The sequence below is a fragment of the Marmota marmota genome, unplaced genomic scaffold, assembly GCF_001458135.2.
Source record: "Marmota marmota marmota unplaced genomic scaffold, marMar, whole genome shotgun sequence".
In the NCBI taxonomy this organism is placed as follows: domain Eukaryota; kingdom Metazoa; phylum Chordata; class Mammalia; order Rodentia; family Sciuridae; genus Marmota; species Marmota marmota.
This window is the reverse complement of record NW_026000249.1, coordinates 11,238,023-11,259,158: the sequence shown is the minus strand read 5'-3', so window position 1 is coordinate 11,259,158 and position 21,136 is coordinate 11,238,023. Positions and strand designations below refer to the sequence as shown.

Genomic DNA, 21,136 nt, shown 5'->3' with positions numbered 1-21,136 from the left:
AAAAAAAAAAAAAAAAGAATGGGGACTGTGGTTGTGACTCAGTGGTAGAATGCTCACCTAGCACACAAGGCACTGGGTTCAATCCTCAGTACCACATAAAAATAAATAAATAAAATAAGGTATTATATCCATCTACAACTAAAAATATTTTTTTAATAAAATGACTGGGGGCTGGGGATATAGCTCAGTAGCTCAGTTGGTAGAGTACTTGCCTCACATGCCCGAGGCCTTGGGTTCAATCCCCAGCACCACTAAAAAACATTTTTAAAAAATGACTGCTAAGTATTCTCAAATTCTTGTAATTTGTTAATATATCACTCTTTGTTCATATAATGAATTATGTTAACTGTATTTCTCAAAATTCACGTCTTTACATATCTGAATGAAATCCTACTTAGGCACAATGTAGAATTCTTAAATAAGTTTGTACATTTTACTTGGAAACTTTGTGTGTGTGTGTGTGTGTGTGTGTACATGCAAATGTATGATCAGTCTTCAGTTTTCTCGGTATACTACCTGTACTTCAGTATTAAAGTTATTCCATAGTTATAAATCCAGGAGGGCTTTGGAATGTTTTCAATTTTCTAAACAAATGTGAAATAGCTGCAAAGCCTTGGCTTCTCATCAATGGCAGCACTTTAATGGACAAGGGACTTACATGCCCCTGAGGGAAAGTGGTCAGGTAGGTCTTTCTTCCCCCACAGAGGCGTCCATGCACTCAGCCCCCAAGCCTATCAACTCTTGAGAGTAATCCCAGCAGCTCAGGAGGCTGAGACAGCCTCCACAATGGTGAGGCATTTAGCAACTCAGCGACCCTGTCTCTAAATAAAATACAAAATAGGGCTAGGGATGTGGCTCAGAGAGAGAGAGAGAGAGAGAGAGAGAAAGAGAACTCAGTCAGTCACAGAAGAATTTTCCAGGCTCCCCCTGGTAATGCTGATGTTCCAGAAAAGAGGAGGATGAGGATGCACTCCAAAACCAACTCTCTCCAATGATGCCTTAACTAAAAGCAAGATGTGATTTGATACTATGAGTTCTTTTAACAGGTGAATTTAACAATATTCATTCACTTATTTTTTTTAATTTATATTTTTATTAGTACATTATACTTTCACATAATTGTGCTCATTTTGACATATTCACAATTGCATAACTTATTTTGCTTCATTTCAGTCCTCATTAAGACCTCCTTCTCTTCCCACCGCCCTCCCCCGATCTACTTCTATATTAATCTTCCTTCTATTTAACATTATAGTTACACATAAAAGTGGAATTGATTGTGATATATTCATATAGTATAATTTGATCAATGCATATTTACTGAGCACCAACAAACAAACAAAACCCCAGTCGACAACTCAACTGTTTGGGTTTTTGCTTGTGGTCTTAATCCAGGTAAGAAAGCCACATAAGAAGGAAGGGAGATAGGAGTCTATGCCACACTCCTATAACCTTAAAGAAATTCCCTTTAAATTCTCTAAGCTTCATTGTCATCCTGGAGTTGAAATAGTACCACCAGTTACAAGTATAAAAGTTAAATACCATGGGCAGAGGGTCTGGTTCATTGTTTGCAAACAGTGGTAACTTTAAACTCATGAAACAATTTGATTAAATATATTAAATAGTTGCAAACACACTCTGAACAACCTAATGTACCCTCCACCAACTGTAAGGATTGAACCCAGTGCTTCACATTTATTAGGCAAGTGCTCTACTGCTCAGCAAAATCCCACTCCTTTTTAAAAATATTATTTTGAGACAGGGTCTTGCTTGGTTGTCCAGACTGCAATCCTCCTGCCTCAGCCTCTGAAGTAACTGGGATTACCACCACACACACCCCACCTTTAAGCTTTCATATAGTGAAGCTGAATTTATGTCTTTCTCCCCTATTTCCTATAAAACAATCACAACTGAATTTTAAGGTGCACAAAATTCCTCTCAAAAGACTAACCTGCATGTACCATGAAATCAAATTTAGATGCACATACATTAGGGAAGGAGGTATTAAATAATTTACATATTAAATTAAAGCACTCATCAAAATTTCTGAAGGAACACATTAAAAATTCCGTTAAAATATGTATTTTCTTAGATGCCTTGCTTCAACAAACCTGTAGGTATGTGTACCAAACATATGCATCTCCAAAATACAATACAAAATATATACTACACATCACAAGCACAGTGGAATTTAGAACAGAAATTAATTGCTTATTAACAAGACATTGCTCCTATCTCACTCATTTTAATCATGTATACCTACCAATTAAATATACCTGAATTCCTACTGAAAGATCAAAACTCAAAGAAATGATTCAGGATAAAACAGAAGGTGATGATTGCCAATTCATAAAAAGGTACATGACATCTTTTCTACAAGAATTAATGTAGGTTGGGGGTATTGCTCAGTGGTAAAGTGTGTGCCTGAATGTGATCCCCAGCACCAAAAATAAAAAAGTAATGTGATTCAATTCAAACTGATTCAAACCTGGAATTGGTGGTTTACTTCTCCTTATCTGTACATATCCACCCTAAATGTAAGTATACACTAAACTCACATAGACAGACACTCACATAGAGAGACAATCTATTTATCTTCTTAACCAATTATCTAAAAGCTGTTTTAAGATACAATTCCAATCAATAATTCATACCAGTTGTCCTAAAATACATTACCAGGAAAACATAATTACCTGATAGCAGTCTCCTTTAAGATTGTCTAAGACGTCACCACATGTTTTTCTCATATATTTCTTACATCCATCAATCACCATTTGGTCAATGTCCGAAACAGGTTAAGGAGAATTTAAATGTATCAAAGAATTCTGAAATAGTAACACTATTTTTAAAGAAGATCAAGACAAAAATGAAGGGTTTTTTTGTTGTTGTTATTACTGTTTACTTATTTTGTTTTGTCTTGTTTGGTACTGGGGATTGAACCCAGGGGCACTTTACCACTGAGCCACATCCCCAGCCCTTTTCATTTTGAGACAGAGTCTAGCTGAGTTGCTTAAGGCCTCACTAAGTTGCTGAGGTTGGCCTTGAATTTGAAATCCTTCTGACTTAGCCTCCTGAGACACTGGGATTATAGGTGGGCACCATCGAGTCTGACAAACATAAAGGTCTTATAGGACTTTGAGTACCATAGGCTAAAGAAAGTTGATGACATAATGGTTTTATTTTCACACTAGGAATACTAAAAAAGAAATGAATTTTTTTTCTTTTATCTTTAATTTTTGTTCATAATACTGGGAATTAAGCCCAGGGCCTCATGTATGCCAGGCAAGCACTCTACCACTGAGCAACATCCCCAGCCCCCTGAATTTTCTTTTTTTCTTTTTTTTTTAAATGAAATGGCTTAGGGAAGCCATTTTGGTAACTGCTAAACAGCAGACAGGGTACCAAAGCCACTTCCTCTTTAATCCTCAACTATGCTATCTCTGCTTCTTTGTTGGTAGCCACATAAAAAGCTACTAGTACTAAACTGAAGCATTTGTTGAAGGCAGTCTATGTAACACGTCTGCCTTTAGTCTGTGGTAATATTAACTTGAGTCTTAAAACACAAAAAGGGAAGAAAAAAAGAAGCCCAGTGAACTTGTTCTTTTATATGACAAAGGATATCTCTACCATAGTGACCATCTTTGGTTTCAGTTTGACTATTTCACATAATATACCCCCATCTCCGCCTCCTAGAATCAGCACATCTTTGCCAGTGTAATCTTCTTTGCCACTGCCCATGATAGCCCGGGTATACGCCAGATCACTCTCTGCCAGATCTAGAGAGAAGAAACAAAGAGCCAAATGGTGACTACACAAATACACAAACCACCTGATCTCACTATCCTAGAAAGTGCTGGAATCTAGCCTGTAATATAAAATTTTCAATCTTTGAAAACTATCAGTAGCATTTATTTACTTACTTAATTACTTGCTTACTTATTTATTTATTTAGATTGAGGAGTTTTTAATCAACCCTTTGTCTCTGACACTACTGTCTTTTAAGATATACATTCACAACATACTAATTAACCTGTAGATTGCCTGGATTTTCATGTAAACTTTGTGTTGACATTATTTTTTCTTGTGATGAGTACGTGGATTATATTTCAAAAGAAAGTGCAATTGCTTATTTAAAAATACTTTGTTAGAGAAAAATGCAAACATTAAGTAGGTCTCATCTAACACCAAACAGAAATGAACAGTTAGTAGTCAGTGTAAAGAAAATCCAGCCTTGGGAATGTGCTTATATGCTGAATAATTAAAGCAATGACATCTTTAGGGATGAAATGATATGATGTCTGGGAGCTATTTCAAAATAATATGACAGGAACAAAATGCACACACTGGGGCTTAGGTGAAACAAGACTGGCCAAGAGTTCATAACTGTTGATGTTCAAATGGTGAGTATACTACTTAAGGTTTGAATATTTCCCTAACAAAGTATTTAAAATAAGCAATTGCACTTTCTTTTGCAATATAATCCAACTATTCATCACAAGAAAAAAAGTCAAGACAAAATTTACATGAAAATCCAGGCAATCTACAGGTTAATAGATTGTAAACGTTTGTCTTAAAAGATAGCAGTGTTACAGACAAACTTGGACAAATCCATATCTGTGGTACTTGTCAGGAAAACACAACCATTCAACATACCATGACCTTATCACTTAATCAAGGCAGGGATAGAATACTTACTAACATCCCCGCTGAGGATAAGAATATTTCCAAACTGCTTCGAGTGTAGAATTTTAATGTTCTGATAAGGTGAATCTTCATCATATACTACTTCATCTATGTCGTACTCAACCAGGCGTCCATCCGCAGTAGGCCAATATCTGTCAATGGCCCCTCCTCGAACTATGGGAGGTAATCTGGAAAAAAAGGAAACAGAAATGAGCCTTTCTTCAATGCAGCCTTAAAAGGGGATAAGGGATGAAGAGTGCACAACAGAAAGCCACATGCCACAGGTGGATTCTTTAAAAGAACAAAAACAAATCCAGAGATTGGGCATTTACTTTTATACATCCTCAAACACAAAGAAACTGAGAACACATTGCACATACAACATAAGATCAACGTATCAACAACTATTACACATGAGTTTAAAGTTTTTCACAAACTTTCTGACATGCTTTACATTTTTCCTAATAAATAGCTGAAGGAGAAAATGGTCACTGCAAGTATCACACTTCATCCCCATTTACTTTTTTTTTAATATTATTTCAGTTGGCAATGGAACTTTATTTTATTTATTTATTTTTATGCAGTGCTGAGAATCTAACCCAGTGCCTCACATGCTAGGCAAGCACGCTACCGCTGAGCCACAACCCCAGCCCCTCCCCATACACTTTTGCTTAAGACCTTTTACATAGCCATATGGCCATTACCAGTGTCAACCATTATCTAGTACAGAGTTCACCTTCAAGATTCCTTAAATGTCCCAATTATGTCCTTTATTGCAGTTCTGCTTTTGAATAAAGGTTTACACACTGCATTTTTCTATTATTCTTTTATTTTCTTAACCCTTATTTTACTTAGAATATTCTTTTTCTATTCTGGTATGTTTTATGATTTCTCTACAAAGTTCAGATCAGGTATTCTAAAGAAAAATCCCTTCCGTGAGTTTGCCTGGTCTTTTCATGATCAGTCAGGTTGACATATTACACAGGCACCTCATAAGGAACACAAGAGGTGTTCCTGTCCTATCACTGGTGATGCAAAGTGGGTGGGCATTTGGTTACAGTAATGCTTGCTGGATCTCTCATTTGCAAAGGTCCCTTTCACCCACAGAAATTACTAAGCAGGCTGTGGTGGGGCCTCTGAAGCTGGGTGCCTGTCCTGATCTACCAATATATCTTTACCAGTGGCTGTGTTATCTAGAAGATTCTTGCCTGAACTAATTATTATTGGAGTAGCTACAAAATGATGAGTTTCTTGGTCCATGCTTTTATAAATACTCAGTGGTTTAGATAGGATGAATATACTAGAAAATACCAGTAGAGGGCACTAAATGACAAGAGAAAAGGGACCTGGAAAGGGGGCTTGGCAAATCTAACTCAAACACAAAGAAACTGAGAACACATTGCACATACAACACAAGAGCATGCAAGTTGTGTTCTCAAACATAGTAGTGTTCAATAGTAAAATGGCATGAAGTATAGCCACAGACACCCACAACACTAGAACATAACTACCTCTGCCTTACTGCTGAGTCTCTTCCCACTCCCCAATCATTGGCTTCCAAGAGTAACAGTTTGAGCCTGTTACAAGTTAACAAGGTTTTCTCTGAGAAAATACTAACATCATAAAGAGCACTAAGGCTGACAAAGAAAATTTCCATAAGCTCTCATTTAATCCTAAAAACTCCAGATTTAACCACTTCACCTTTCCAGTGAACAAATCCAGCTTTCAAAATGTTAGGCAGACCAGAGAGGTATTTCTTTAAAAGAACAAAAACAAATCCAGATTTGGGGCATTTACCTTTATACATCCACAACCACATATCAACAACTTTTACACACACGAGTTTAGTTTTTCACAAACTTTCTGACATGTTTTACATTTTTCCTAATAAAAAGCTGAGGGAGAAAATGGTCACTGCAGGTATCACACTTCATCCCCCTATACTTTTTTTTTAAAAAAAGTAAAAAGTGAAACCCCAATCAGGACAGGCCCCCAAGACCAAGCAAAGAGGAGTTGGAGGAAGCTTCTTCCACCAGATAGATGATAGGGTATATTGTGAGGTGGCACTAAATGAAGATAAAAAAGTCACAGCTTTCAGGGGAAGAATCCTGCCCCCTGGTTGACAGCCAGCCAGCTCTAGGCAATATTGAACTAGGCACAAATCCACTGAAAATAAACAGTGCCTAGCCTTATTTATGTCAATAGTGCCTTGGGTTAAGATGAAGAGCTCTCTTCTCCATTGCAACACAATGGTTTTTAAAGCCAGGCAAAAAAGCAACAAGGATCTCAAACCGGATGTGGAAGCCATTACCCTGAGAGTACTCAACCCAGCATAGAACACATCATCCTGTAATGTGCTACCAGAAGATGCTGTGGAGCTCTAGAAAACTCATTTCAACCTTCACTGCTGAAAATAAAAAAATCGACTGCAGAACATCAGGTGGAATATGTCCTGGGCCTCAGGTGTGCTGTGTAAATTGCAAGATTTTTAAAAATGAAATGGCTGGGAATGAAGCTCAGTTACAGAAGATTTGCTCAGCATGTGGAAAGCCCTGGGTTCAATCCCCAGCACTGGGGAGAAACAAGAAACATGTAAGCTTGTTTTCTTGCTCCTTTTCATTTGAAAATATAGAAATAAATGTTCAGATAAATCCTATGGGGCTCCTTAGTAAAAAAAAAAAATCAGATTTAATTCATTAGCCAAAGGGGAATAGTAACAATTTCAAATAATGTTACGAAGATGTCTGTTCATGATTTCATCTGTAACAATGTCATTCCCCAGACAAAAAAGTAAAACAATCCTTGTCCTTTGGGGCCATTAACAAAGGGTCTACAACAAGATATTCCCAAGTTATTGCTCTTTTGACCCTTATTTTATAAAAAGAAGATGTAAAAACTGTGACAAGCAAAAACAGGATCTGCATTTTGATTTGAAGATCTAAAGCTTGGCTCCAGTTCCACTTAGAAAATTCCTATACCAAAAAAAAAAAAAAAAGAACTAGATTTCTCATGAATGCTGAAGCACAGAAATGTATTCTATATGCTCACTCCTAGAAGTAACCCTGATAAAGATCAGGGTGTGTTTTGATGTGGAACAACTCATTTTCCCTCATAATGAGAACAGCTTCAATTCAATGGATGCAGATAAGCAAAACTGTTCAAGAAGGAAAAGATGAAGTGTCCAGAAAGTGGTGTGGGTGTGGATATGATTTTAAGAATGGGGAAGGGACTTCTTTTGACTGCTTCTGGATAGGCACTGTCTATTTTCAGTGGGTTTGTGCCTAGTTCAGTACTGCCTATAGCTAGCTGGCTGTCAACCAGGGAGCAGGATTCTTCACCTGAAATGGGGAAGGGACTCCTTCTGGCTGCTTTTCGGACTCCAGTGCTCTGGCCCCCATCCAGATCATATCCACTTCTCTCATATTCCCTGGCTCAGTTGGCAAAGGCTGTGCCCATAAGCTCTACTCAGATGTGTAATGTGTTCCCAGGCCCTCCCCTAGCACAACCCCCACACCTTCAAATACTGAAGCCAGATAGAGAAATCTAAATAGCTCACTGCAGATAAGGCCCCTGTGTCTAGAAGAGAGGTACTGGGTGGGATAGGGGGCAGGAATCACCATTTCAGCCATTATCATGGGGACTATCAGAGAGTTCCTATCCAGAAGTGGCATGTGCAAAGGCCTGTAGGTACTACTAAGTTGGCAGCATTGGGGAAACCCAGGATTGACTGTGTCTGCAGGAACAGAGGTAAAGTGAAGGCTCTGCTGTAATGGAAATCTGAGATGGTGCCATGAGGGACGATTAGTTGTAGAATTATTCTGCCCTGTGTTAATAATTAAAGTTGGGAGGGGAAAGGGGACAGGGAATAAAAACAGGAATACTGAGGGGGAAGCCACTGGTTTAGATCTTATGGGGAAAAAGCCCATGATGCAAAGTTTAGATGAGAAATACATTAAAAATATGACAACCTCCCTTTATTCACAGAAATGAATGCCTGGTAGAAAGAAGAAAAAGATGAGGAAGGCCATCTGCAGAAGACCCCAAACAGCACTGATGAAAACCAGGACCCTTAAGGAGGAAGAGGTCAAGCTGGCCCTGGGTTTCTCCAACCTGAAGGATGATCCAGTGGACACTCTGGTCTATGGCTCATGCACTCAGAGGCCTGTGATCCCACCAGGCATGAATTCCACTGTCTCTCCTCTGTCTTCTCTGAGGTATTCCTGGATATAGCAATGAGAAGCCCCCTAGTGGCAAAGGCAGGCATTATATAATATGGATGTTGCAATGGCTGAACCTGCCTGGGATATACCATTGGACCATAGCCACCACTGAGCCACAGGCTATAATCAGGCTTCCCTGAATGAAAGGAATATTAAAAAAAAAAAAAAGTCACTTTGACTCATCAGGATCTCGGGTGGGGATCTGGCCTCATTCTGGACCACAAATACCCAGAATCAGAAATGGAGGGGGTAGATTTTTAGAAACCTATTAATTATTATATTCATAAGTAACCTGCCTTCAGATTATTTGCTCTTGACCCTGGGTGAACTCTAAGTGGAGGCTAGACAGAGGGGTGGCAGCAGAGAGGATATGTGATTAGATATCAGACAAATCTGAAAAATAGAAGTGACAGGATTTCCTGCTGCATTAGCTAGAACTATGAAGAAAAGTAGGAGGTAAAGGTTCATCCCGTGATTTTTGCCTGAAAGTCTGTTTTTTATTTTTTTTTTGTGTGTGTGTGTGTGTGTGTGTGGTGCTAGGACTGAACCCAGGGCTTTGTGCATGCTAGGCAAGCACTCTACCAACTGAGCTATATCCCCAGCCCCTTAAAAGTCTGAAAGAATGGTGTTGGGGAAGTCAGCACAAGAAACAGGTTTCAAAGAGAAGATCATGGGCTGGATTTTGGATGTGCCCATTCGAAGATGTCATAAGGTAAAGACATGGGTTGGTGGACCCAAGTTCCAGAGGTTAGATAAGGAAGGTAGCTAGTATGGAGCTTTCATGGTGTTAGAAGATATGGGCAAGATGAGGACTTGTTTTATGGATCAGATTGAAGAGGAAGAATCTTAATTTATTATTTCAGAAGAGCTCTGTGCTAAGGAAGACAAGTCTGAGACTCAGAAGGCAGACTATGGGGAACTCATCCCTAATACTCCCTCCAGAAAGGTACAGATCAGCAGTAACAAGATTTTTTGGTATGTGTATGTGAAAAGAAGCCTGAATGGAGTAGTAAGGAGATGACCTGGAATGGAGGTATAAGGTGTTGTAGACACTCTACACTGTAGGCTCAGAAGACCCCCAGGGCCACTCCCTATGAAAGAAGAGAAAGTTCAGCTGGGCTAGTGGAATATCTGGTCCAGACCTAGGCAATGCTTTCTCATATCCTCTATCCCTCAGAATATTATATAACAAGCGGGCCTGGTCACTGAAGAGACCAGTAACTAACTTGTCTGCTCAGTATCTTCCTATAACTCATTGACTTATGAATGTATAAAACTCATTGATCTAAACACCTGTTAACCTGATCTGGGGATGTAGATCAGTAGATCACATGCCTAGCAGGCATGAGGCGCTGGGTTACATCCCTAGCACCATCAAAAAAAGAAAAAGAATGGAGAAAGGGACAAGACATAACCAAGGGCCCCTAAACTGAACTTGGGTGGGGTAACAAAAAAGACTGAGTATTCAAATATGTTTTAAAAAGTGGCCAAGTTTCACACCCAGTCTGTTCTTTTCACTTAGTTTCCTTTTTCCCTTTCTACCTACTGGAAGTTAAATAATTACCTTGTTATCTTGCATCTGCCCTGGAGCTTTCCTATGGGCTGATCAAACTGAAAAGGGTGAGTCATTATGTACTTAAACATCCTACCCCTTGCCAATAAGGATTCCCTCTTCTGGAAACTGCTATGAACTAGCAAAACCAGTATTCTGATTGCTCCCATCAATGATGGAGTGACCTTGACAAAATCCCTCCTTGTCTGTCTCCACATCTATGAAATTAACTTTATGAGCAAAGGCACAGGTCTTCTATGACTTGTGGCCTGAGGAGGAACCACCAAGGTAAGGCAAGAACAAATTGCTGAGAAACAGATGCTGAGTATTCAAAGCACTTAATTCAGATGACCCACCAGACCCTATCCCTTCCGACAAATGTTAAAATTGCTATGTCTGTCAAAAAGCTTTTCAAAATCAGGCACCACTGGCAGACACTTCAGAGATAGCCAACAGAAATTTCTGTAATGATGAAAATGTTCTGTATCTGTGCTGTGCAGTGTGGTAGGCACTTGCTATTGACATGATGCTAACACAACTGAGGAACTGAACTGTTTATTTAACTTTAAATCACCACATGCAGGGCTAGGGGTGTGGTTCAATGGTACAACACTTGCCTGGCATACTAGAGGCCCTGAGTTTGATCCCCAGCATGGAAAAAAATCTGTTAGCTAACTGACTAGACAGGAAAAGGTTCTTTTTCTTCATCACTATTTGACAACAGCCTACCTGTGGTAGTTGATGATGGGTGGCCTCTCAATTCTTAGTATCTTGGAAAGTTTCCTAACTTGAAAGCTTCCAGTAAATTTTTTTTTATCACTCTATCCTACCAGAAATGTCTTAAAACTGCTTAATTCTACTCTGGACTCCAGAACCCTGAGCAGAGACACACCCTTTTCTCTTTTGGAGGTTCTAGCTTCCCCTTTGACTTAGGTGACAGCTCTACCTGAGTTTCTGCTTTATACAGTTCCTAGATTTTAGTTTCACTATATGTACCAAAACTACCCACCATTACTGTGTGTTAAATATAAATGTTGTCCTATTTTAGTGTGGGGGCCCAGAAGCTTAATTCATAGTGCTGCCAAAAGCCAGCATTAACTTTGGTCTCTTCTACATCTTAAGCAGACACTGCTGGGAACAACAATGCCATTTTGATTTAAGCAAATATGAAAGAACACCGAAGAGTGGACTTACCGCTTCACTCGCCCAGTACTATCCTGACTCAGTTCTTTCATTCTTTCTTCTACTTTGTTCAAAAGCTACAATTAAAAGCAAATAAATCAATGGGTATATAGAATAAGCTGTAGATAACAACTAAGTGACAGAGAAAAGGATTGAGGCCAGGTTGACAGAAATATGTCATACTGGCATATACACCTGCCCCCTCTAGCTATGGCCCAATACCATACTTCCACTCCAACTAACTCATGGCACTGACTTTAACTTAGTTAACAACAAAATAACTGGGAAGGAGAAGACTAAAGGATATTATAGGTATAAAATCCTGGTTAAAAGATCTATATTTTTAGGCTGGGGATATAGCTCATTTGGTAGAGTGCATACCTAGAACACACATCAAGGCCCCAGCACCACACAAAAAAAAAATTCTATAATTTCTCCAGTGGAAAGTAAAATCATTACTCATACTCAGTGCTGAGGTCCAGCCCCGGCGGGGGGAGAGGTAAGGGTCCAGGGTGGTCCCAAAGGACGAGTGACATTGGCGAAAGAAGAAGAGTTGGGAGGACAGGTTGCAAGTTACGAGCAACCTCCAGAAGACATCTCTTTGTCCCTGGAGGGACCTTTATTTTTATACCTGTTTTACAGGTGTTTTTTCAGGTAGTTAATGGATAGCTTCAAAGCAAGCCCGAAACTTTTTTGATTTACATAATTTATAAGAATTACAATCTTTTCTGACACATATTGATTACCAAAGATATTGAGTACATTGTTCAAATATTTTTCTGTAACCTTAGACAATCATGATTAAGCTTTACATTTTCACCTCAATCACTAGGTGCTAGGCAACGCAACAAGACTACAAGAATCCTGACCTATTATTCACTTCTAACTTTAAAGCATACCTATAATTATTTCATTAACCTTTAACTTTAAAGCATACTTATGATTATTGGTAAGCTTTCTTACTTCTAAACTAAAATCCCAGTAAAACACACTTAAAGTAGATTTTAGTTTATTTAAAAGCCTACTACTCTGAAGTGCCTCTAAAATATATCTATGTTAATTTTACATTATTCTATTTTTAATTTCCAAAGTAATTTTCTTTTTTTCATATGAGCTATTCAACTGCTTTCTTAAAGAACTTTCTTGATCCTTGGTCAAAGCACACCAATTCTTATGTCTTTGTAATCTTCAACTAAAGGGCAGGCTTTACACCTCAACCCATTTGTCATTTATATTAACTATGTGTTTTCCATTTTCATCATAAATTTCTGCGTAAAGCAAAGGAGGGTCTATTGGTTGGTGAATGTATTTTTATTAGCCTCTTGTCCTCCAGGGGATACCATAAGCTACACACGGTGGTCCTTATACTATTGGCACAGCAATTGTTTTTCTGTAGCTATGCTGTTGTACAGGTTGTGGCTTTAGGATGGGGTTGGGGGGAGGGGGCTAGTGTAAATTGTTAACCATGGGATAAATATTTCTTGTTGCTTAGGCTTGAGGAATAACACCATCCTGTGAGACATTGAAACACCTCCATGGCATGTCTCCATTGTATCCTTGGTCTCATTCTGGGAATTTTCCTGCAATCTCAGGCAATACATACTCTTATTATTGATTTACGTATGCCCTGTTATCCATATCATGAGTATCATAAACAAAACACTTAACATTCCTAATGGTTCAAGTTTCCACATGGTGCAGCCTTGCCGCAGCATCCCCCACACTGTGACCCTGTCAGACAGGCAGAGCAGGAATGCCTTCACCAACTCAGGAAGTGAAACCAACTAAGAAACAACTATTTTCTCTACCAAAACCACTTATCTGTGGGGAGGGGAGTTTAATTAAATTAAGCCAAGTGGATTTTATGATCCTTAAATAAATTTTAGAAAAAAAAATTTAAGATAAACAAAAGTAAAAAACCAACACTGTCAATTTCTTCTTTGCCCTGTGCATCACTGTCGTAACTCTGAAGGTCCAGCAACACCAATCCATGTGGATAAATTCTCAAATTGGCAAAGCTACAAAAGAAAGTTAGAAATGTTAGGAATCATATCATGGCAAACCAAAGGAAAAAAGAGGCCACCCCAACTAGAAAAAAAGACCACTGCTCTTTTTTTTTTCTCCCTGAATTATACGTTTAACTCTGTGGCTTTCTTTTTCAGGGCCTCTCCTTGAAGAGCAAGCTATCAATCACTTATGGAAAATTTAGAGGGTGTCACCAAATACTAAGGCTTTCCAAACTGGTTCTTGGGCCCAAAAAGTGATTCAGTAGTTCCCCAGGTGATTCCATAGAGTACAGCTGTACAGTAAGGAAGGAAAGGGAAGGGCAAATGGGGTTCTCCCAGTAAACCCTTAGAGTTCCTTGTCCTGACTACAGGCTTAGAATGATTTATATTTTTAAAGAGTTGTTTAAGCTGGGTGTGGTGGCACACACCTAAGATTGCCCCTGACTTGGGAGGCCAAGAAAAAAGGATTCCAAGTTCAAGGGCAGACTCAGCAACTATGTGAGGCACTGTCTCAAGAGAAAATGTAAAAAAGGCTGGGAATGCAGCTCACTGGTAGAGCACTCCTGGGTTCAATCGCCAGTACAAAAGATTAAAAAAAAAAAATGGTTGTTTAAGAAAGAATATCTGAAAATATATGAAAGCAACCTTATGCAATTCAGGGGTAATAAAGTTCTCTTACACCTGATTTAGTGGAGCTGATCAGTCCTTTATTAATGAAATAAATTTGAGTATAACACATGCAGTAATATATGTCTGATGAAACTTGTTGATTATATGCATATATTTGTATGAAATATACACAGATGTGCATTTCCAGGTTATGAAATAAATTGCTTCTTACTATAAGTTGTGGTTTAAGAAATGTTTGAAAAATGCTAAATTAAAAGAAATTCTGTTCAGAGAATACAGGCAATGGGCTTGGATTAAAAATTAAATAAAACCAATTCATTTTCACCTTCAGCCCTTAAAATGGCTCCAAAATCAAGTTCAGGCCCAGACACCACAAGCTCATCTATACCTACATGAGTATAGATGAGCTGATCATCTTTCCTTTCCAGCAGCTGCAACAGCACTAAGGAGCAGAGGAGTTGGGGTTAAATCAAAGATAGAGAAATATGTCCCTTAACCACATAGGTGGTTCCAGCATGAATACAGAGAATGCTGGAAGGTAGGATCCAATACCAAAGCCAAAGTTGGATACTCCTAAAAATGAAAATAGCTCTTGTCATTTAAAAACTTCCTTCTGGGAAGGACTCTAAGTCCTCTGCACAACTGGAATTTGTGCCTATAGTAGAAGATTTTAAAACCACGGCAGGAGGACTTGGCTACAAAAGTCTATGAGATGGTAGGAGAGAAGTTTTCACCTGGGAGTGGAAGAAGTGCCCACCAAAGTAGCAGAGACTTGCTATGGTCTCCAAAGGATGAGCACAGTAAAAACAGTGTGAGGTGGCAGCAATTGGGAGGAGCTGAGTGCAAGTCTGCAGGAGCTGGAGGATAGTTGCAGAGCCCCTCTTCTTCTGGGAGCCTCTCCATTAACTGGACCAAAGCATGGAGGAGAAGGATGAGGGATAGAGAAAGGATTGGTGGTGGTGTTGACTTTGGACCATGCTTAAGGAAGAAATATTCATTTCAGAAACATTTGAGGCATCTGCTGAACACACATAGGGAGGCTGGCCACATAGTTAGAATGCAAGTCTAGGTTTGGCATGCTAGTCTTTGAGAGGCATCAGGATAAAGAACACCAGTTAATGCCCTAGAGGTAGACCAGACAGACAGAGAATAACTAAAGAGCAGAAGGGCTCAAAAAATAGTTTTTTTCTCATCTCAACGACCTTTTCCTTCTGGACCTCTGGAGGTGGTTACTTTCCTTTAATAGAAAAACAAAGAAGGGAGAGAAAGTGGAGCATTAAGGAAATCATGTAGAATTTTAGTACTTTGTACTATTGGGAAAATAGGTTACTACTAATCTATACAGTATATAAAATCTAAAAATCTATACCACCACCAAAGATATGAACTCTTGGATCATCTCAGCTTCCTGTCAAGCAACTTATAGACAAAGTTTTGCAGAGGGGACCGAAGAATATGTTTTAACCAACTCCAGATCACTGCCTGCCACTTCACTCTGCTTATGCTGTTAGGGGTTATTGGTCCTAACACATAATAGAATCACTGGAAATGGGCTGGGTTTATGGCTCAATGGTAGAGCATTTGCCTAGTACATGTGAGGCACTGGGTTGATCCTTAGCACTGCATAAAAATAAATAAAAGTACTGTGTCCATCTACAACTAAAAATATTTTTTAAAAAGAAGAATCACTGGGGATTTAAAGAAACAAATATGTCCAGGCCCAGTGGCCTCAATCTCTGCAGGAAATGCTTGGGCAGGGGTATTTTGTGAAGACTCTCCCAGGAGATTCTGATGTACAGGCATGGTTGAGAAGCAATGAATTCTAGTCCCTCTACAAGATGTCAAGGGATACCACCCCCAGCCCCCACTTTGTTCCTATCTTTATTCTTCCTTAAAAGTTCCAATATGAAATAAGAGCCCTTGAGGCTGCTCACCTGCCATTTTTGTTTGTGTAGGTTGCTAAATAGCCATGATCCTGCCAGGTGTGCACCGATTCTGCCATCCCCTGCTCCTGGAAAATGGACTGGAGGCCTTTTAAAATGGTCTCACCATCAGCTATAAGACAGAGGAAAGAAAATGGTAAGAAAGAAACATTCAGAAGAAAAGCTAATGATTCATGGTTTGATGACTGAACCTGACAAGAAATCTGAACAGTCAGGCATGGTAGCACACACCTGTAATCTCAGCTACTCAGAATACAAGGCAGAAGGACTGCAAGTTGGAGGCCAGCCTCAGTAATTTAGTGAGGCCTAAACAACTTGGCAAGACCCTGTCTCAAAAGGAAAAATTAAAAATGGGCTGGGAATGTAGCTCAGTGGTTAAGCACCTCTGGGTTCAATCCTTAGTACCAAAAAAATAAAACAAAATAATAAAAAGGGTATGGGGCTGGGGTTGTAGCTCAGTGGTAGAGCGCTTGCCTAGCAGATGTGAGGCACTGGGTTATATTCTCAGCACCACATAAAAATAAATAAATAAAATAAAGGTTAAAAAAAGGGGTTGAGGATACAGTTCAGTGTGTGAGACCCTAGATTCAAATCTCAGTACCACAAAAAAGAAAGAGAGATAGTGAAAAGAAAGAAAAGAGAATTGTCAGCATCTCTTAACCCCTGTGTTAAGAGCTAGAAATGTTCTCCACCCTGTGAGGAAAGGCTACACGGAATGCCTGGTTACCTAAGAAGATCACAAAAGATGACCACCAAGAACTTTGTCAAGGATACAGAAAGATATTCAACCTAACTAGAGATAGCATAACAAAATATTCAGCATAACCAGAAATCAAATATAGAGAGGAGCTCCCACTTCAGGTTAAATGAATTAATAAGGAAACATAGCCAGAAAGAGGATGCCCATCTGCTGTTGATGGGTATTATCAATGACTTGAAATTTTCCAATTTTATTTCCCAGGTGTTGCTTATATAACTGAAAAACAGAAATGAAACTGTTATGCTCACTAATATAGTTCTGAACAGTAAACACTGAACAATTCCATATGGGATAGACTGCTGGGTTGTAGGTATTCCCTCCCTCCAACCCTGTCCCATTTCATACCCTGTCCCCCAAAGTAGAGCTCTGTGCCAAAAGAGACAGAAGAAAAGACACAGGGGAAAAGGAAGGCAGGCGATATGAAGAGGAAGCAGAGATTGCAGTGATAAAGACCACAGTCCAGGAAAGCCAAGAGCCATAAGAAGTAAGAAGATGCTAAAAAGGATTCTCCCCTAGGACCTTCAGGAAAAGCATGGCCCTGCCCCACACCTTGATCTCCAATTTCTGGCCTCCAGAACTGAAAGAAAAAATTTCTGTTGTTTTAAGCCATTGAATTTACAGTACTTTGTTATAGCAGCTCTAAGCAAACTCTATATGTACTAAAAATTGTTTGTCTTTTTCTTTAAGACAGGGTCTCACTATATTGCCTGGACTGGCCTCAAATTCACATTCCTCCCATCTCAGCCTCCCAAGTAGCTGGGTTTACAGGAGTGCACCACCACACCCAGCTCAAAAATCTGTATTTTCAACTTTGTTCAACAAACAATAGCAAAAATAGTAGTGAAACCATAATTATTAAATCTTCTGAATTGCCAAAGATAGCAATTAGGATAGCAAAACCAAAAATAACAAACATTTAAAACAAAACTAGATGTCAGAATATGCCTCCCAAGCTCCCCAAAACAGGAGTGGGTAACGGGCTCACAACCCTGAGACCTGTGCAGCACCAGCAATTGTTTGACAGGAAGGAGAGAGAATGCAGAGGAACTTTACACACCCTGAGATCTAGGAGTTTCCTCCTCTCAGAATACAGTACCAAAGCCAGAACATAGCTAAAACCATAGAGAGGAACAGCCTGGGGTAGGGCCAGATAGTGTCAGGATGGTGGGTGATGAATGTCTTTATGAGAGACAGAAAAGGAGAAGACACAGGAAGAAAGAGGAGCAAATGGTATAATAGTCAAAACAAACGAACTGAGGCCACTTTCAGGAAAAAGGCCCCACATCAGGGATAGACTGTCAGCACAGAACTCATATCTCTTACCCATCACAACTTAAGCATCTACACATGAGTGGTGGTCCAATGAATCATTGAATTCTCATCCATTTCTAGCAAAACTGTGCCTTTGGGAAACTCATTTGGCAGAAAATAATCTAGCTCACTTAGCTCCTCTGAAATTGGTTTCAGGAAATTAAAAGGGAAGGTCTGAATTATATCTCCAGAATGCAGCATTTAAGACTGAATTTCACTTTCCTAAAAAAGTAAAATAAAATAAAATAAAAATTAAAAAAAAACCCTCTTTCAAACTTGATAAAATGAAATAAACATGTTCGTTTTGGTTTGTGTTGTCAGTGAAGCCTGGTAAGGCAACCTACCATACAGGTGTCTGAGCTGAGTATAGGGCAGCAAGAAAAGGTACACCTAGCCCAGTAGAATGACCCTAAATGTGAAAGCCACTGTGTAATTATGTGATCACTCCCCAGCTAAACCAGATGTTTTCTGTTTTGGAAGTGTATAAAACAAATCATCCCTCCTGGTAAATGGCCTCATGACTGGTTTGTGTTGGCACGTTATGAATTACCAAACAGAACACAAATCCCCCTACTGGTGAAAGGGAAAATCCAGGCAAGACCACCCTGCATGGGACTTACCAGGCTGTGAAGTTGACAAGGAGCCTGTCCTAGGGGTAGACTTGGGGAGAGGATTCCATCCCTTAGGCCAGAGAAAGGGGATGCCTTTGATCCATGCAAAGGCCTTGAATGCTGGCCAAGCCCAGCATGGCAGCCATCCCCTTTTTCTCACTGGCACAATTACTAGAAAGGGACCATTGAGCGAGCTAAAGGGAGTCTTCCAGCCAGGTTTCAAACTGAAGACAAAGTGGTACAAAAGAAAGCTAATTAAAGAGTTACTTGTTTCTACACTTATACTCCTCATTCTCAGTTCAGTAAAAACTGGCCAAATCTCAATGTATTTCTGACAAAAAGTTCTTCATTCACCACATACCCAGTGCATTTTTGAAGCTGCCTGGTCCCTATTGGTGTCTTAGTGTTGCTTCCTCCAGGAAGGGCACTATGGGGAACTTGCCATTTTGTTCAATGTCTACCTCATTTCAGATTCAACTTCCTTCCAACAGGTCATGCCCTGTCAACCAGATGTTCCCAGTCCTTGGGAAGACTCTAGAAAGAGGTGTTATGGCTGAACCAACTCTCCAGTATGTCTTTTCCAGAATCAGGGCTTTAAAGTGAAAACTGAAAGCCAAAGGTATGAGTTCCACTAGGCTCGGAGTGGGTTTGCTTAATCATTTTAATCCTAGGCACTCAATGTTTTGTGCATAAATGAAAAGTTATTTCATTTTGATCAATTCATCATCTACATCCATATCACTCTATCTTTGCAGAATTTCTAGAATATCTAGATTAGTAATTTTCAATCCTACCTGTGCATTACAACCACCTGGGGGATTAAAATTCCAATATCACATACTAGAACAATTGAATAAAACCCAACCACACCAGTATTTTTTTTTAAATATTTATTCTTAAGTTTTAGGTGGACACAGTATCTTATGTTACATTTATGTGGTGCTGAGGACCGAACCCAGTACCTTGTACATGATAGGCAAGCACTCTACCACTGAGCCACAACCCCAGCCCAACACCAGTATTTTTCAAAGCTCCCTGGAAAATCCCAATATGTAGCCATGACTGAGAATAGCTAATCTAAACCATCCTATACAAAAAAAGAAAAAGAAAAGCTAGGAGTGTACCTCCATGGTACAGTGAGTGCATGGTTAGCAAGTATGAAGCCTTGGGTTCAATACCTAGCACACGAAGAAGAAAATAAAAGAAAGAAAGAAACCCCCTACCATCTCTATACTAAATATACTCAAGTCACCAAAAAGTTATAGAAACTGTTCAACAAAAGCTCTGAAAAAGTCTGAACTCTTTATTAATCAAAGTCAAAGGTAACCCATGAAATACCCCAGAAAGTGCTTATTATTATTATTATTATTATTATTGAAAACTTATTATTATTATTATTATTATTATTATTATTATTATTATTAATGAAAACTTCAACTTTTGTTCAGGTTTGGTATGAAACATAGAACATGATCACACCAATCAGACTTGTTCTATTTGTGTTCCTCAATACTGGGGGTGAAACTGACAACATGATATAAAGGACTGACCTAAGACTTGGACAACTTCACCCATACCCACTAGATGTCAGTGATGCCCCCTTGTCAAAGGAAATTAAAAAAACAATACTCAAGTTGGTCTAAGGACAGAAGGGGGGCCAATTCAATCCCTTGAGAACTAGTAGGTACTCTATACATGATGAAAATGAGCCTACGATCAGAGTATACCCAAATTTGGGAACACAGGACAGAAAAGTCATAAATGTCTATGAATCAAAAGAAAATGTAAAAGCAGCTCCAAATGCTAAAAGATAAATATACCACTTTCAAGTAGACATGGTAATCTGAACTAGGCTAATAAAATGTTTGACAGAAGTTCTTAGAAATCTTGCTTCTATGGCCAGGCAAGAATGATGTATTATAACTAGTGCATCACTCCGAGATTTTCAAAGTACTCTGAAACACAGTGACCTCTCCCAGAGCAAAATGTATCCTTTGTCCACTGAACAAAGCAATGTCCCCATTTCCAGACCACTGCCTGCTTTGTTTGTTCAACAATAACTTAGAATAAATCAACTGGTCCAAATTAAATACACCCCTAACAAAAGAAGAGAAGGGATGACAGAAAGAGGGAGGGAGGGAAAAAAGTATGAAGGCCTAAGTTTCATCTCCCTGCCTCATTTTATCCTGGGGATCTATTTATAGTTCCCTCCTGGAGTACCTCAGTCCTCTGACTCTT

At 39.2% G+C, this 21,136-nt stretch overlaps 1 protein-coding gene across 1 annotated transcript in view; it reads right to left on the bottom strand.

Moving 5' to 3' along the window:
• Sms (spermine synthase) overlaps positions 1–16,332 on the bottom strand; it is a 29,465-nt gene extending 13,133 nt beyond the window's left edge. Inside the window, exons 1-6 of the mRNA XM_015487979.2 lie at positions 16,208–16,332; positions 13,562–13,655; positions 11,650–11,714; positions 4,696–4,871; positions 3,622–3,776; positions 2,694–2,783 (exon numbers count right to left, since the gene is read on the bottom strand). Of these exons, the coding sequence (XP_015343465.2) occupies positions 2,694–2,783; positions 3,622–3,776; positions 4,696–4,871; positions 11,650–11,714; positions 13,562–13,655; positions 16,208–16,275 (648 nt within the window). The 5' untranslated portion in view covers positions 16,276–16,332. The remainder of the gene's footprint in view (positions 1–2,693; positions 2,784–3,621; positions 3,777–4,695; positions 4,872–11,649; positions 11,715–13,561; positions 13,656–16,207) is intronic.
• Between the last annotated feature and the right edge of the window lie 4,804 nt (positions 16,333–21,136).